General features: G+C 42.4%; 1 protein-coding gene across 1 annotated transcript in view; it reads right to left on the bottom strand.

Annotated features, from left to right (window-relative positions):
• Positions 1-19035, bottom strand: part of LOC134669080 (unconventional myosin-IXAa) — a 47352-nt gene that overhangs the window by 6528 nt on the left and 21789 nt on the right. Inside the window, exons 2-6 of the mRNA XM_063526606.1 lie at positions 3478-3591; positions 2707-2856; positions 1905-2089; positions 528-693; positions 13-185 (exon numbers count right to left, since the gene is read on the bottom strand). Of these exons, the coding sequence (XP_063382676.1) occupies positions 13-185; positions 528-693; positions 1905-2089; positions 2707-2856; positions 3478-3591 (788 nt within the window). The remainder of the gene's footprint in view (positions 1-12; positions 186-527; positions 694-1904; positions 2090-2706; positions 2857-3477; positions 3592-19035) is intronic.

The raw sequence follows: 19035 nt of genomic DNA, 5'->3' as shown, positions 1-19035 counted from the left end.
TTAATAACTTACAATACGCGAGGAATGCGAGTTGGCGGCCGTAGCAGCAGCGCCTAGCGACCGCAGCACGGTGAAGGCAGCCGCCAGATGCTTGAATGCGTCGGTCTCTGGCCCTCCGCCGGCAACGTCGAATAACCTCCGTAGCAGCACCATCGACGCGTAGGTCTTACCCGAACCAGACACGCCTGTAATAAATACGACAATACGTATTAACTACTTGTTACATTACTTACTTCACAGCGACCTAAAAAGGATCTTCTATTCTGCGCCACTTCACGCCAGTTGCGTATTCCGAGGGCGGACAAGACTTTTAGGGTTTCGTGAATCCATCGGCATCTGGGACGCCCAGACCGACGTTTTCCACTCGGGTGCCCCACATAGATTTTCTTTTTATTGGTCTTGATTGTAGGTAGGCTTAGCGTAGGTGCAATTTGGGGACAATTGGAGATCCTACTAATGAAGGTCTTAGTTACAGTATGTCTCTAGAGCCTTACTACAAGTACACTGTCTTTGAGCAACTTACGTACCTGAGAGTATGATGGCCTGTGGGTAACCGGTATCGGCCTGATGCCTCACAGCATCATGCACAAGCCGTGCCAGCTCCGGCCGCTGCGCGCGAGCAGCCGATAACGTCAGCGCGTTGCTGACGTCCGTGTACCCGTTCAACGCCACTAAGATTGGGCCGATCCATGTCTGGAAATGGAACAGATAGGTATCTACACATTTAAAGAAATCTTTACCCTCCTACTTTATCACATCATCATTAAATATTACAACTTTAGAAATACACCAAAAATAGCTTTACTCTCCATTCTTTAAAGGAATATGAAGGATTTTCTGATTTTCCTGTTGTACCTGAGGTGACAATTGTATTGAGATTAGAGAAAACAGAAATCATCCTGTCTAAAGAATCTACACACCTAAATCTTAATAAGTGTAGTAACATTCGAGATGACACAGTTTTACAGCACATATTCCCATATAATATAAGTGTACACTTTCATTTTATACATGTAGATTTTTCTTAGAAGCTGATTGTCCTTACATGACTCCTAGGAGCCCATACGATAATAAAACCCAATGAAAGCCGTATCAATGGTCTCGTTACTCGGGCATTAGTAGCAAATATACACTCATAAAATGTAAAGCATCCCGTGACAATGCGCAGGTAGTGTTACCTGCCCCGGCGCCGCGACAGGTAGCACAAAAAACGGTCACCACTATCCTAGCAGACAAAGGGCTTATGCCCTGATAACGGTTTTGGGCTTAAGCTGTTTTAGAAAGCAACGGTCATAGCTGGGCAGTGATGGTGAGAAATGTGAGAATATTGGTTTCAAATAAGCGCTCTGTTTGGGACGGTTTCGAAAAAAATGAATGGGACCCATTTGCTTCGCTTACAATAAAATCTTTTAGTGTCTCAATGTATGTCCGCGTCCTGTTACTAATAATAGAAATACGAACCAAAACGCCCAGTGATATCCATGAATATTATTAATGAGAGGGTAACTCAGTTTGTCTGTTCCCTGAAATCGGAGGGAGAAAAAATTCTAGACGCTGACGCTATTATTATTGCTACAATAATTGGACAAAAAATAATTTGATTTATTAACGTAAGGATACCCCAAAATATACACACAAACACACATGTATGTAATAGGTAACACTTGTTGGCTACGTACGTCGTACACATCACATGTACCTAGTATCGCCACGTTTTTATTCTATCAAATAGCTTATAGATAGGAGAGCTTATGGATAGGAGGAAGGAGAGGAAAGAGGTTTTGACTAGAGTGTTAGACTGTAGATTTTTCAAGTAGTCCCAACTACAGGTCAGAGGTTTAAAGGGAGATTGTCCAATGTCCATGTGACAACTATGCCAAAAGTTTAAACCAAAAAAAACTTACGTAGAACTTGTTATGGTAGAACCGTGCTTGCAGCGCGCGCACCACGGCGTCTTCCGTGAGCGGGCCGCGCAGGTGGATGAGGTCGTCGACGTCGGTGGCGCCGCTCGCGCCGGGCGGCGTCGGCGTCGGCGTCGGAGCGGGCGCCACGGGCGCCGGCGGCGCTGCGCCTCCACGCCATCTACTCTCTGTAACACAATACGTTGTTTGTCATGATATAAACAGGAATGATAAACGAGCTTAGCTTTTTGGATGTTTTTGATGAGAATGCGGCTAAAAGAGACGTGATAAGTGATAATGGAAAACAAAATATCTTAATTTCGTAGACCACGGATTTAAGTCAGTAGGTCTTTATGTCGAGCTTCTCTAGTCATTTTGACCTTTTATTATTTTCAAATAGGTAGCGTTAAGTAACTAAATTGTTTCCGGATTTCTTATTTTGTAGTTCTTTACAAAAGCGGCAGCCAGGAGCGACACGGCGGCGGCGCGGCGGAACGGCTAGCGCGGCTATAGTTTGTTTTTTTTAGGATTAGAAAGAACTTGCAAGAAGGTAAGCGATCTTCACATGTCTTTTAATTGAAAACGCTTTTTAAAAATCAAAAACGATTACTTACGAAAGCAGAAGAATATAATTGATCGTATTAGATTCATAATTATTACATATTTGCCGTAACTTATTTTTAAAATGTGTTTTTCAATTAAAAGACACATCAAGATTGTTTACCTTATTTCTAATGCTAAAAAAAACGAACTATAGTGCGGCGTGCCGGACTTGGTAGCTGTTCCAACAGCATCTCATCATTACCTGGCGGAGCGGGTGGGTGAGTGGGTAGCTGTGGCGGCGCCGCGAGCGGCACGGGCGGCGCCGGCGGCGGCAGCAGGTGCGGAGCGCGCGGCGGGACGGCTGGCTGCGGCGTGCCAGGCTTAGTAGGCGCGGCGCTAGCTCCACCTGTGGCTGTTCATCATCAATATGTCAGTTGAAATCACCGAAAATGAAAGGTGAATCTCCTAAGGACTGGCAAAAAGACAGTCGGTCAAGATCGGATCCCTTACTTCCCTTCTAGCACGTAGCCCGAGTATTAATAGACAGACATCCATATGCAAGGCGTATTAAAAACAGGTTAGGCAGGATATCTATAATTATTCGTCATTAAGCATACCCTTGAATACGCGCATCCCATTCTCTTCTAGTAAAAATCCTGTGAATGGAGATAATTTAGTGAATTTTACGAAATTGACAAGGTTTTGCAATTATTTCTGATTTAAAATAAACGTCAGTCCCATTGGGAATTCCCGATTCCGAATTCCCTTAATGGCGAATAATTATAGATAATTCGTTGCAATCAGAATATATCTAGATCAGAAAATGTATTAAACAAGTTTTAAGTGAACAAAAGATTTGTAGCCTTTAAGCGCCACTTGCACCATCCTACTAACCCGGGGTTAACCGCGGTTAAACCGTTAACCCCGTGTCAAATTGTACTGGTAACCATGGGAACATTGGTAACTGTCTAACCGGTTAACCCCGGGTTAGTGAATGGTGCAAAAGGCCCTAACAGGAACAGCTTTATGTTACCTGTCTGCGGGGCGTTGGCGCCAACGTGCAGGTGGTTCCGTAGCGTCACCAGCTCGGAGCTGAGGCTCAGCAGCCGCCGCTGCAGGTGTACCGCCTCGTTCGATGACGACGCGTCTACAAACAAAAATAAATAAATAAATACATAAATATTGGGGACATCTTACACAGATCAAACTAGCCCCAAACTAAGCAAAGCTTGTACTATGGGTTATATAGATAAATACATACTTATATACATAGAAAACACCCATGACTCAGGAACAAATATTAGTGTTCATCACACAAATAAATGCCCTTACTGGGATTCGAACCCAGGACCATCGGCTTAGCAGGCAGGGTCACTACCCACTAGGCCAGACCGGTCGTCAAATCTTGGCGTCAGGCAACATCTTAGGTATCTTAAATATCTTATGTTCTTATATGGATCCAAGAATGAAGGATAATCCTTCCAAGAATGAAAGAGAAAGTGCGGATTGCTGACTGTGTACATATATACCTACATAAAATTTCTTAACAGATGTGAATTGTTCGTTTCCTTCGAATAATTTTTCTCTGTCAATAATGTAGCTATGTTGTACTAGGTAGGTACTTATCCAATCATAATCATTTATGTGCACATAAAAAGGGTTTTATAGCGTAGGTGTTATAAAGTTACATGTCCAAGGGCCTTATTCCACTTGTGCAAAGCTGACATTTCAAATCAACATCACATCAACAGATGATTGTATCGCATTGTTCAATGGAATCGCGTTCTATCGCAAACTTGTGATCGAAAAAATAAGTAAGAAAAAATCAACTTTGTTTTATTACTACTATACGGTTTATAATGACTTTGAACTCGGGGTAGGTCGGTTAAGTCGGTTTGGTTCGGTTGTCACCTAACTGTGGATTGCTAATGTCAAATTTTGACAGGCATGGATACTATCGCTAGACTTTTTTGTCCATGGGCTTGGGCACCATCTTGGAGTTTTTGACGTGCGAAAGGGTATTTTATAGCATAGAGTAAAGTTTTTTTTTTTCAATATATACGTTTACAGGAATTAATGACATCTTGTGAGCGATAGATGAACTAAAGCGCTATTCATGGTGCGGCGGCGAGTAGTGGAACTATATGTGACAATTTCCATCAATCAAAAGGGGACTACACTGTTGATGGTCGATAAAGGCTATTATTAATTGAATTTTAACAACACGAACGCCTTATTGACAAGCGCTCTTTTTGTTGAACCCACACCTACACGTCAAATAATGCTCGCTCCACACATTCACCTATGAACGCTCAAAAATGCCTATTCACGCAAGTTGTAATTAAACCATATTTAGAAAAGTCAGTTTTTATTACTGGGTGGAATTAGGGATGAAAATCCCGGAAAAAAACAAATGCTTATCGCACACACAAAAAACAACACAAAATTTCGTTTTTTCCGGTTTTTTTCCAGTTTAGGATGACTCACGTTAGACCGGGCTGTGGCCGGGCCGCCGGAGCTACCGGAGCTTCCTTTTCTATGCAAAGCGTTAAGCAGGCTACTGACCAGCCTTCCAAATGGATGCCGTTACAATGGATTCATCCAAATGGACGGCATCCTAATACTAAACATTGTACGTTTTTGACATTCACGGACCGATTTTGGAATGTAGCCACGCTATTTGGACTGTTGGAAGGTTCGTCAGTACCACCTTTATGTCATCACCAGGGCTCGGGAATGGCACGGTGCGGGCCCGGCTCGGTCTTGCTATGTGCAAAGCCCTGATCCCCCCGAGTTTCTTGACAATTTTCACTATGACATTGATGCATCAAGGTGATTTGCTTACAGTGCCTATGTTTACAGATAGGCTACCGCAAAACGTGATAATCGAAATTTCGTTATCTGCCTCTCTGTCGATCGAATGGCCATGAGTGATAGAGGCAGAAAACGATATTTCGATTTACGTGTTTCGCGGTAGGCCCTGTGATGTGCTATTAACGCAGGGTTTTGCGTAATATTGCCTATTTCCTGCCTCAAATTACAGTGTGACAAAAACCAGTAGAATATAAATAAGGGCGCCACTTTCTACGTTACTGTCTCTCTTTTTTGACGTAAAATGCTTAAAAAAATGGCATCAATTTAGTATCGAAGATTTTTAGTTCCAGTTTATTTAATTTCTACTATTTTATGTCGCACTTTGGGTATAGGCACTAACTACTGAAATAATACAATAGTACTCTTTGTATATATATTTTTTATAATAAACTAAACGGGAATTGGCTCTAGTCACACCTGATGGAAAGCGAAAACAGAGCCTAAGATGATGGAGCTTACCGGCTCAGTAAGTAATAATAGCCTATTCACTCTTGCTTTAAAGACACCGAGGCAGTGGCGTAGCTAGAGGATATGGCGCCCGGGGCACCAAATTTGCCCCCCCCCCCAAACTAAATGAACTAACGAAAGGGTCACTTTGTTACTTATTAAAGTTTACTTATAACTTAGACAAATACAGTGTATACAGGGCGTCCCAAGACTATGGGATGGGACATCAAGGGAAAGTACCTTAAATATCGTAGATAGGATATTTTGTACAAAGTTGTAAAAAGAAGTGTATACGTTTTAAAATGGTCGGCAACGCGCATGTAATATAACACCCCTGGAGTGTAGGCGTCCATATGATGCGGTGACCGCTTACCATCAGGTGGGTCGTAAGCTTGTTAGCCACCGATGTACCAAAAAAACACATACAGGGCGTCCCAAGACTATGGGACCCCAAGGGAAAGTACCTTAAATATCGTAGATAGGATATTTTGCTGAAAGAAGACATTATTTTAATTTCAAAAACAATTTAAACTGCATTCATAGATTTTTAAATAATTACATGGTTGAACCGGGAATCGAACTCGCTGCACGAGAAAAAAATCACCTGTAGTTTTATCATACCGATCGAAAGGATTCATGATAAGGATTATTTTTGGATGATTTTTTTTCTCGTGCAGCGAGTTCGATTCCCGGTTCAACCATGTAATTATTTAAAAATCTATGAATGCAGTTTAAATTGTTTTTGAAATTAAAATAATGTCTTCTTTCAGCAAAATATCCTATCTACGATATTTAAGGTACTTTCCCTTGGGGTCCCATAGTCTTGGGACGCCCTGTATGTGTTTTTTTGGTACATCGGTGGCTAACAAGCTTACGACCCACCTGATGGTAAGCGGTCACCGCATCATATGGACGCCTACACTCCAGGGGTGTTATATTACATGCGCGTTGCCGACCATTTTAAAACGTATACACTTCTTTTTTGGAGGTCACCATAGCCTGTAGCCTCTCGAGAAAAGGGAATCTTATTTAACTTATTGTGAATGAGCTCCCTTTTCTCGACGAATTTCCTCCCGCCCGCTGTGAAGGGAATTCCTCTTAAACCGCACAGAGCGCGACCATTTAGATTCTAGGGTGTGAGGATAAACACTCTGCCTACGGCGAGCGGTGCAGTGATGGCAAGCTGTAACCGATGGCAGTTGCCTAGTTAGACAGCATGTTAAACAATTTTTCAGACAACAGCTCATTGTACTTTACCTTTTTTTTTCTTTATAAGGCAAACTTTTTTTTCGCGAGATCGGGGTTGGTCCCGTAGTAAAAGTTGCTCAGTAAAATCCCAAAACCTCCCTAGCAACGGGAGTGTAGTTATTTTTAGCCACCCTGTATAGGAATCCCCAGTACCTACTGTCGTCCGACAGATACGCAGCAGCAGCTGCTATTGGAGCAGGTTCCGTCTACTACGGCATATATGTGCTTGCCGGACAAAGGGCTAGCGATCCATTTGCATAGGTAGTCTCTTGGACAGTCCATAAGATGGTAACTTCCCGACAGGAGACCCCTGACGGAAAAGACGCGCTAACATGGGACACAGCTCTGAAGCACTCAGCCCGCTCGCCTTATAAAATGAAAGCATAGTAACTCCCGCCGAATATCCCTCTGCTTGATAGGAGTACCTAAAATATCGGCTTTCTCTTTTGAGCTGTGGGCCAGATTACCATCCACATTTCACACTTCACAGTGGTGGTAAATACGACTGACGAAAGTATCCCTGCTGCTGTGCTTTTGGCAAGGCGGAGAGGTAGTCTTTTGCCCATTTTTGCGCCCCCCTTTGGACGGCGCCCGGGGCACGTGCCCCCTCCAACCCCCCCCCCTAGTTACGCCACTGCACCGAGGTCAAATTTCCCAGGAAACACAGATGACGGGAGCGCATTCCATTCCTTAATCGTCCTTACAAAAAAGATGAGGCAAATCGTTTTGTGCGGACAAATATAGATGGTCAAGCAAATCTTGTCAGTAGAAAAAGGCGCGAAATTCAAATTTTCTATGAGACGATATCCCTTCGTGCCTACATTTTTCAAATTTGCCGCCTTTTTCTACTGACAAGATCTGCTTGACCAACTATAGAATATTAACAACGAACGGGTGCAGTCGCTTTGCTCCTCCCGCCTGGACGTCCGACATTCACATAGACCTAGTATTAGGTACATAGATGAGCTATACGCGTGCCTCCGTGAGGGATAAAACATTCGCAAAGCGACAATATTAAAAACACGTTTTAACATTCCTGACAAAATACCAAAAACAATCTACGTAATTCGGTCGGGTTATTTGTTGCCCACCATAAACCATATAAATAAATTTTGGTGGGGAACAAACAAAAAGTGAGACTGTGACAAGGACAAGCAATAATACCGCTTTCTCTGCTACTCCTACTGAAATTGCCATAAGTGCATCTGGTTCGGTCGTTTAGCCCCACCCCCGTGTCATATCTATACACCGTGTTTTTATTGAATTCCGTTACCTTCGGGGTATGGATAAGTACGTTTAAAGCAGGCCACTGACGAGCCTTCCAAATGGATGCCGTTACAATGGATTCATCCAAATGGAAGGCATCCTAATATTAAACATTCACGGACCGATTTTGGATTGCAGCCACGCTATTTGGACTGTTGGATGGCTCGTCAGTGGCCACCTTAAGAGAACTAAATGGCGTAGATAATTAAAAAAAAATCTTTTTTTCCTTTTTTTGTAGAAATATTAAGTTTTAAAAAGTAATTAAATGTAGCACATAGCGGTGTAGTAACACGGGCCTTACATTTAACTCAACCAAACAATTGAAATCTGTGACATGTCAATGTTATTTTGAACATAAATCGACCGAGATTGTACTTAAGTTTAATAGCAGATGTATGAACTCATTCTAAACACTTATCAATATGTAAACCGGCACTAAGGCAAGTGTACACGCTTGTAGAGGCCTTATAGGAAAAAAATAAATTATTGATTATCTCCGAAATTGAGTTAATTAGAATATTGGTGTCTTTGAGAAAGTAATTTGATTTAAGCTCAGGAATGCACCCTTGAAATTAACGGAAATAAAAAAAAACACGGTGTATTATTGTACCTCTATGACGTCCGATGATGAAAAGGGAAAGGTGGGATCAGGTCGTGCAATTCTTTTGGGTTATTCCCACTAGTTAACACCAAGTTCTTACGGGTGGTAACTACTGGGATTTTTTTCCCCACCTGTGGTAAACCACTGGTAACTACTGGGAATTTTTAGTCCCACTAGTTACCACTGGTAAAAGGTGGGAATTTTTTTCCCAGTAGTTACCACCAAAATATTGCTAGAATGCAATACTAATAAAAACAGTATAAATACTAAAGGATAAATGTAGCGTGCTGTAATAAATAATTATACATCAGTTAGTGATTCAGTAAACTGCTTTAAAAGTGATCAAACATATTAAACCAGTTTTACCGGTATAAGCGTAAACACTAAAGTAGAAGAGTCTCATTCTAGTTAAGAAGAAATTAACTTATTATCCGGATTAAATTTATCTTCTTAGCTGTAAATTGAATTACATATTTATACAAACGTACAATTCTCAAAACTCAATTTAAGGTTGTTTTATGCGATTTTAATTACTTACACGGTCTTCCGATAAACATATTTTCCAAAAGAATAAAAGTTAAATAAAAAAAAAGAAGTGTACCCTCTGACTACTGATGCCCCACTGGTAGAGTGTTATTACCGTCCCGCTAGCGTGGGTGTTTAAAAGCAATCGAGCCAACCAGCGTAACATGACCGAGCGATATACCCGAGCGTAATTGGAATGCGAACCTACGCTGGTTAGTCCGAGCAGTCAGCCGTCAGCCCATCCGAAGCGCGCCCTAAGCGGTTTTAATAACAACCATGCCCTTTTATTTAGCCTGACTACAAATTATGAATACCTACATATTCCAGCTCTGCGTCGTGTTATAATACTTATAATAGAACGAAATGAAGTAGCTCTAAATAATAAAACGAAATCAGTTCTGTCCGTTTTTGACTGATTGGTTTGTTCGTTTGTATAAATATGTAATTCAATTTACAGTTAATAAGATAAATTTTATTCGGATAATAAGTTAATTTCTAGTTAACTAGAATGAGACTCTTCTATTTTAGTTTTTAAACTTATACCGGTAAAACTGTTTTAATATTTTTGATCACATTTAAAGCAGTTTACTGAATCACTAAGCGACACATAATTATTTATTTCAGCACGCTACATTTATACTAAACTATTTATACTGTTTTTATTAGTATTGAATTCTAACAATATTTTGGTGGTAACTACTGGGAATAAAAATTCCCAGTAGTTACCACCAAGCCGAGTTGGTGGTAACTAGTGGGATTTTTTTTACCAGTGGTAAAAGGTGGGAAAAAATGCCCAGTAGTTACCACTGGTAAGAACTTGGTGGTAACTAGTGGGAATAACACATTCTTTTGCGCACTCCCTAGGATATATCCGATAGAACACCGATAGACATGTAACTCGTCGGCGATGATATTATGATCGAGGCTTTGTAACTTTGATTTGACAGCCATCGCCAAAAAGTATATGAGCCCGGCGCTCTATCGAGTCCAGGGCTGCCAGCTGATAGTCGGACCAAAAAAAGTCTGCAGCAGATTTGATAGCCAGTGGCAGCAGTATTCCATGCACGAGCGGACCTATGTTTAGTGCCGCCTCACCTTAAATAGGACATCAGGTTTTGGTAGCAGGCCTGGACTCAATTGTCGACCCGAAATTTTGGTTGGATTATTATTGTTCTAATACAAAGGCCGCAATGAGACTACCATAAAAATTTTGTTTTGTACCAAGTTTTGTTTCTTTTTAAAAATAAAGGAATTGAGGCGAGCTCATGTTCCACACGGTTTTCCCATCTCTATAACTAACGGCCTTCGCAAACACCGAGTTTCCGAGAACTGCCGACAGGCCCGCGCGCGCCCCTCGAGTCGAGCGGCCGCGTTAACCAGTACGAGCCAGACACTTCTAACGCACGGTCACGTCACTCGTCCTTACGTTTGCCGCTCTCGCGAGTTCCGTATGACTGCCTAACCGACGCGTGTGATATTGTTATTATCGTATCGTACTCTGTATCGTGTTGTGATTTGTGATCAATAAATAATTATAAACTTATTCGTGGGTTTCCGTTATAAGTACTAACCGTTCTCAAAGGAACCCACAGTGGTGACCCCGAACATGGGAGGTTTAAATAACAATGAAAATGACTCCGAGGCTGCCGCTGCCGCTGCCGCGGCCGGTGCCGCAGCCGCTGCCGCCGTCGCAGCCGCCGCCGGTGGTGCCGCCGCCGCCCCTACCGGTGGTAACGCTGTGAATACTCACCTTGGCACTGGTGCTACCGGTGCTCCACTGCTTCCCGCCCACGCCGCCGTCCACGCTGCCGCTGCGGCCGCCCATCCGACATCGCCGCTAGTGCCGCTGCAGCCGCCATCTGGTTATGGTTATGAGGTAAGCCGTGTTGGGATTCGAGTTCCGCCTTTTTACCCCGATCACCCCACTGTATGGTTCGGTATAATAGAGGCTCAGTTTCACGTAAACAATATTACCAGAGAATTAACAAAATTTTATCACGCAATAGCCCAATTGGACCCCAAAACCGCCACAGAGGCGGAAGAAATAATTACGTGCCCTCCTGCGAACGAACCCTATACCAAACTCAAAAATACACTAATAGCTCGATTCTCGGAATCCAGTGAAGAGAAAATTCATAGACTTTTAGAAAAAGAGGAAATTGGGAGCCGCAAACCTTCCTCTTTCCTACGACACTTGAAGTCTTTAGCTAAAGGAGCAGGATCAGATCAAATGATCAAAACCATTTGGATAAGCAGGCTACCTACACATATACAAGGAAATTTAATTTCCCAGCCCTCAACAATGTCATTGGACGACCTTGGCGATTTAGCCGACAAATTGTATGGCATAACGCCGAATAACCACCACCATCTGGTGCAACAAGTCAATTCGCCGATGCAGTCACAATGCAATTGTAACAACGCAAACTCTGCATGCGCCGTTACATACAATCAGAGTTCCGCAAGCGCTTTACCTTCTAACCACAACCAACCTTTTGATATGCAAAATATGCAGATGCAAATCAATGAGCTTACACGAATGGTTGCTGCCCTCGGTCAAACACAACGAAACTCTGATCGTTCCTACTCGCGCAATAGGAGCAGATCCAGGTCCCGCGCCCGCTACGCTAGCAACGACTTATGTTGGTACCATACCAATTTTGGTGCCAATGCACGCAGGTGCGAGCAGCCGTGTAAATTTGTTAAGGAAAACCAGCAGTAGGGTTGCTAGCGGCGGTAAGTAACCCTACCAACTTACCAAAAATTTACTCTAACCGCCTTTATATCATGGACCGGACAACCAAGAAAGATTATCTTGTAGATACAGGCTCAGATGTGTGCGTCTACCCGTATAAATTAATTGAACGGCGGCGCCCTACATCTACATACGAACTTTATGCTGCAAATCTTACGCCGATAAAAACATATGGAGTAATGACAATCAACCTCAACATCGGACTTCGACGCGACTACACCTGGTCATTTATTGTCGCTGATGTCGGCAGACCTATCATTGGAGCTGATCTCCTCGCACATTACGGTCTCCTCGTCGACCTTAAGAAGAGATGTTTAGTAGATTCTACAACTGGCATGAGTACTCCAGGTAGGCCTGTCATTATTGATGACTCCCCATCCGTCAAGGTCATCTCAGGTACAACAATTTATCATCAGCTTTTAGCTAAATTCCCATCTGTAACGAAACCGACCTGTAACATCAACAACTTTAAACATAATATCCAGCACCACATCAAAACCACTCCAGGTCCTCCATCCGCCTGTAGAGCTAGACGTCTTCCGCCTGAAAAGTTAGAAGTCGCTAAAAAGAAGTTCGATGAGCTACTCCAGCAAGGTATCATAAGACCCAGTGACAGTCCTTGGGCATCTCCACTCCATATGGTGGCCAAGAAGTCGGGAGGGTGGCGCCCTTGTGGCGACTACAGAGCACTCAACGCCCGCACTCTACCGGACCGCTACCCACTCCGTCATATTGAAGACTTTGGTATGTCTCTTGAAGGTTCCACCATCTTCAGCAAAGTAGACCTGGTCAACGCATTTTACCACCTACCTGTACACGAAGAAGATATCCAGAAGACAGCAGTAATCACACCTTTTGGCCTCTTCGAGTTCCTTAAAATGCCGTTCGGTCTTCGGAACGCCGCGCAGACCTTCCAGCGCTTCATAGACGAGATCACCAGAGACCTACCATTCACCTTTCCATACCTTGATGACATATTAGTAGCCTCCGCTGATGACTCCCAACACCTGGAACATCTCAAAGCCCTTTTTCAGAAGCTCGAAGAATATGGAGTCATTATAAACACTTCTAAATGTTTATTTGGCCAAACTCAAATTGATTTTTTGGGATACAAAGTATCAGCTTCTGGCATAGAACCTCCTTCATCAATGATTGAAGCCATTCAACAGTACCCGAAGCCAGCAACGGTTAAATCACTTCGCAGATTTTTAGGAGTACTGAACTTCTACCGGCGTTTCATCAAAAATGCTGCTAAAACACAAGCACCTCTCAATAATCTACTCAAAGATGGCGTCAAAGGCAATGAACCTGTACACTGGTCTTCTGAGGCCGATAATGCATTCGAATTATGTAGACAAAGTCTCGCACACGCCACTAGACTTACACATCCAAAACAAAACAGCGAGCTTTCTCTTTACACGGATGCATCAGATACTGCCACAGGGGCTGCCCTTCATCAAAAAGGAAACCACGGCTGGGAACCGATTGCGTTTTTCTCAAAAAAACTGACCTCAGCCCAAACCAAGTATAGCGCATATGATAAAGAACTGCTCGCTGTCTACCAAGCCATTCATCACTTCAGGCATTGGTTAGAAGGAAGACATTTCACTATCTTCACTGACCACCGCCCATTGATATTTGCGTTTCAACAAAAACCGGAAAAGTGCAGTCCTCGTCAGTTTCGCCACTTAGAATTCATCAGCCAGTTTACAACGGATATCAAGCACATCAGTGGCAATGACAACATCGTCGCTGACGCTCTGTCAAGAGTCGAAGCCATTAGTCAACCAGTAGGTTATCAAGAACTTGCTGCTGCTCAAGCTTCGGACAGAGAGCTACAACAGCTTCTTAACGATAACCAGACAAGCCTTTTAATCAAGAAGATCGTATTCCCTGATACGAACACACCAATATTTTGCGACACTTCTACTACCGTGGCTAGGCCGTACATTCCAACAACACTCCGACGACAGGTGTTCGATTCGCTGCACAACTTAGCACACCCTGGAGTTAAAGTGACAACAAAGCTAATCACCGACAGATATGCGTGGCCCGGAATCAGGAAAGACTGCACTAATTGGTCACGTTCTTGCCTCGCTTGCCAAGCATCCAAGATCAACCGCCATATTACGGCCGCACCCGGATCATTCGCACCACCGAACACCAGATTCGAACACATACACGTCGATTTAGTTGGACCCTTGCCCTATTCCCGGGAATACAGATACCTTCTTACAGTAGTGGATCGATTTTCAAGACTGCCAGAAGCTTATCCTCTAAAAAACATGGAAGCAGAAACCGTTGCACAAAAGTTATTCTCTGGTTGGATATCTCGCTATGGCGTACCACTTCGCATAACTACAGACCAAGGCAGACAATTTCAATCAGAACTGTTTTCATCTCTGTCTCGAATATGTGGTTTCCAACATATACATACCACTCCGTATCACCCAATCGCAAATGGTTTGGTCGAGCGTCTTCACCGGCAACTTAAAGCAGCCCTAAGATGCCATAACAACCCATCATGGACAGATGATTTACCAGTTGTCATGATGGGCCTCCGAGCAGCCTACAAAGAAGATATAGACGCTACTCCAGCCGAAATGGTTTCGGCCAGAATATCAGACTGCCTGGAGAATTTGTATCACCTGCAACATCCATGGTTCAACCTCAGTCAACATTCGCATCCTCACTCAAATCAGCATTTAATCGATTAGCACCAACTAAAACATCCTCTCACGCAAAAACATCAATCTTCGTTTACAAGGAGCTAGCTTCAGCTACACATGTATATGTCAGACGATTTAACAAGACAGGCCTACAGAATCCGTACGAAGGACCTTTTAGAATCACTGACAGACAAGAAAAAACCCTCACCATTACCGTCAACGGCTTGCCTCGCGTAGTTTCCATCAACAACGTAAAGCCAGCTTTCATCGACACGGATCATACTAGTCCAACTCATACCCCTGATCGACCTGTTCCTATACCTATCAATGAACCAGCTCCTACTTCGCCACCACCTGCACCTGCCACGAAACAGCGAAGTTCCACTACGACCAGGACAGGTAGAACTGTGAGATTTCCTGATAAACTAGATCTATAAATAAGATACCTTTTCTCTGGGGGGGGAGTACTGAGGCGAGCTCATGTTCCACACGGTTTTCCCATCTCTATAACTAACGGCCTTCGCAAACACCGAGTTTCCGAGAACTGCCGACAGGCCCGCGCGCGCCCCTCGAGTCGAGCGGCCGCGTTAACCAGTACGAGCCAGACACTTCTAACGCACGGTCACGTCACTCGTCCTTACGTTTGCCGCTCTCGCGAGTTCCGTATGACTGCCTAACCGACGCGTGTGATATTGTTATTATCGTATCGTACTCTGTATCGTGTTGTGATTTGTGATCAATAAATAATTATAAACTTATTCGTGGGTTTCCGTTATAAGTACTAACCGTTCTCAAAGGAACCCACAGAATGTCTCCTTTAAGTAAAATGAGCCAGCTTAAGGATTTAAGGTAGTTTTCCTCCAGGGCCCGACTTATCTTTCCATCTTGTATATGGCATCCTATTTGAAAGCAATCCTACAATTATGGTCATACACGCCAAATTTGTCAAAATTGTTGTTATTACACCATCATCTGTTTATATGTAGTTAGTTAATAAGTTTGTGCGTGTATCCTACTAACATTTGTTGTAAGATTTAAATTAAAATGACGAAATTGATCCTTAAGTAGTTGGCCTTAAATAAATTAAATTAAATTATTAATCACAGGGTAATTAAATAACAACAATCTTAACAAATATAGCGTGTATGATCATGATTGTAGGATTGCTTTCAAATAGGATCAATAAACATTCTTTGAATAGGTAGGTATAAGTATCGTCCTTTGACGTGGCTGCTATAGTCTTCAGGATTTGATGTGCCGTGTGATCATCGCTTTCTGTTGCAACTTGGTGCCATCGAGGAATGTCCATAGTATATATATGAAAGAAAAATATTTATCACAATACCTTCTACTACTACAGGGCGGCACCTTTTACCTTATTTTGGCAGTGATAATAATATATCCTTACTTAATATAAAATAGGTTAGGTGTCTACATAATTGTGTATCAATAATATTTTCAGTGGCTCATCTCTGTTATATATATACTAGTTTTTCCCCGCGACATCTTCAGCGTGGAATTATTAATTTAGGTAGGTAGCTATTATTTTATTCAATCAGTTAAAGGGTAATTTCTTGAATGAAAACTACCCTTTGTCATTCCCCGGGACTCAAACTATCTCTATGTACCCAACTAAATCGTGCACCAGCACCGGTGCTACACCGCGCGGGCGGGACAGTTCCTATTGACAAAGTTTGTTGTCCAGTTTGTGTTAAGTCCCCATACAAAGTTCCACCCCTTTAAGGGATGATTTCTGGAATAAAAACTATCCTATGTCCTTCCTCGGGACTATAATACCAATCTCTATACCATACCTATTTCAAATAAATCGGTTCAATGGCTTAAGCGTGAAGAGGTAACAGACAAGACAGACAAACAAACAGCCACACTTTCGCCTTTATAATACAGTGAAACCTGGTTAAGTGGGACCTGGATAAGTGAGAAACCTCTATAGCTGGGACTCATGGTGCGGTCCCGACACTTTAGCACTGAATTACCTCTGTTACTGAGAAAAAACGAACCTCTATAACTGGGATTCGTTGTTGTGATTTTATAGTCACATTTACCTCTATAATTGAGACAGAGAGTGTATTTTACCTCTTTTACTGACACTATATTTACAAGATTACATTTTCCTATTTGTTTTTTAGAATTTTATAGAGAATTGACTTCTGTATCTTAGATAAAGTCAATCTATGACCTCTCTAACTTGGACTTCATTGAACAATTTCCGTATTCTTATTAACTCATAGTCTATCCACAAATTCCGCATTTGCCTAATTGTGTCTAAACAACTTCAAGTTTGATTTAGTTAATTTATGTAAGTAGTTAAAACTATCGAAACGAAAGCTGAAATTTTGATAAGTAACACGCAGAAATAAATTGCGCAATGAAGTCCGTATCAAATTTAATTTAATTTTGAAATATCCTTTGGAGAATCATTCAAGAAATATTTAAACAGACTTAAAAATATTTAGGGACAAGGATTATTTTACCTTATTTATTTTTAAAGATAATTACTAAATATGTACCTTATTAACCACCTCTATAACTGAAATATACTCTATTCTCACCTCTATTAATGGAACCCTCTGTAAATGAGACAGAAATTTATTTGTACCTGGCTAACTGGGAGCCTGTGTAAGTGGAAAACCTCTTTAAGTGAGACAAATTTCCTCGTCCCTTGAGATCCCACTTATCCAGGTTTCACTGTATTAAGTATGGATATGCACTAGTCCAAGCACCAAGGGCGTGTAAGCGATAAGATAGAGATTCCGTTTCGGTAAAAGACAATAGATAGGTAGGTACCTATATTAATAGTTGATCGCTGGCTGTTCACATTGCCGGCGAGGACTCTCTTTGCACTCTTTACTCGCAGCGATAAAAGCTGTCAACGATAAAGTCGCTTAGCGGTAGGTACTCGCTAAGCGATGTTCGCTTGGCGGTCGGAGAGACCATGCAACTAGAAAAAATAGTCGTATTGTTTTACCACATGTATATCGATATTACTAACGAACCTCTGTAACTCAAAAAAAAAGAAACTGTATTTTTACGTGTCTATGTATAATCACCTGCCTAACACGAATTTTAATGTGTTTTTAAGACTAACAAAAACCTACAAGAACCTCTCTAAGTCGATGCACTCTATAAGATAAAACCTCGTTAACACGAAGTTTTGGCGTTTCCCTTGAGATCCGTGCTATCGAGGTTCCACTGTACTACTATTCTGTGACTAAGGTTACAATACTTAATTCACGAAGGCTGATATTTGCTTGTAGACCTTCATCATCATTATCATCATCTCAGCCATAAGACGTCCACTGCTGAACATAGGCCTCCCCCTTGGACCTCCACTCGTACCGGTTGGAAGCGATCCGCATCCAGCGTCTTCCGGCGGCCTTAACAAGGTCGTCCGTCCATCTTGTGGGTGGACGTCCTACGCTGCGTTTGCTAGTCCGTGGTCTCCACTCGAGCACTTTTCGACTCCATCGGCCATCTTCTCTGCGCGCAATGTGGCCTGCCCATTGCCACTTCAGCCTGCTAATCCGGTGGGCTATGTCGGTGACTTTAGTTCGTCTACGGATCTCCTCATTTCTGATTCGATCACGCAGAGAAACTCCGAGCATAGCCCTCTCCATAGCTCGTTGAGCGACTTTGAATTTTGAGATCAGGCCGATAGTGAAAGACCACGTTTCGGAGCCGTAAGTCATCACTTGGTAACACACATTGATTAAAGACTTTCGTCTTGAGGCACTGAGGTATGTCGGACGAAAAGACATTACGTAGTTTCCCGAACGCTGCCCAACCGAGTTGGATTCGGCGGTTGACCTCCTTCTCGAAGCTTGTAGACCTTATTAACCTTAAATACGGTGTTTAAAACGTCAAACTCGCATTCAAAAACTCGCTTCGGTCCCAGCCGGACGCCCCAACTCGTTTCCAGTTTTCTAGCTCTAATCGCTTCTCGCTCATCGTTCTTGGTGAAACCAATGCCAGTATATTGAACCTAAAAAATAATATATTATATTTACATTTATAACACGAGGTACGATAAATATACCAATTATTTTACACTACTGAAAACTGCAACTAAAACGTTCGATATGTTTCGGAAATGTTTGGGCACAGTCATTTGTAAGGTCAAATATCCTCCCATCACCCATCTAATTAAATAAAATGTTCCGTAGGTTGTATGTATAACTATATACA

The sequence above is a fragment of the Cydia fagiglandana genome, chromosome 11 (genome assembly GCF_963556715.1).
Source record: "Cydia fagiglandana chromosome 11, ilCydFagi1.1, whole genome shotgun sequence".
Classification (NCBI taxonomy): domain Eukaryota; kingdom Metazoa; phylum Arthropoda; class Insecta; order Lepidoptera; family Tortricidae; genus Cydia; species Cydia fagiglandana.
This window is presented reverse-complemented; position numbering and strand designations above follow the sequence as displayed.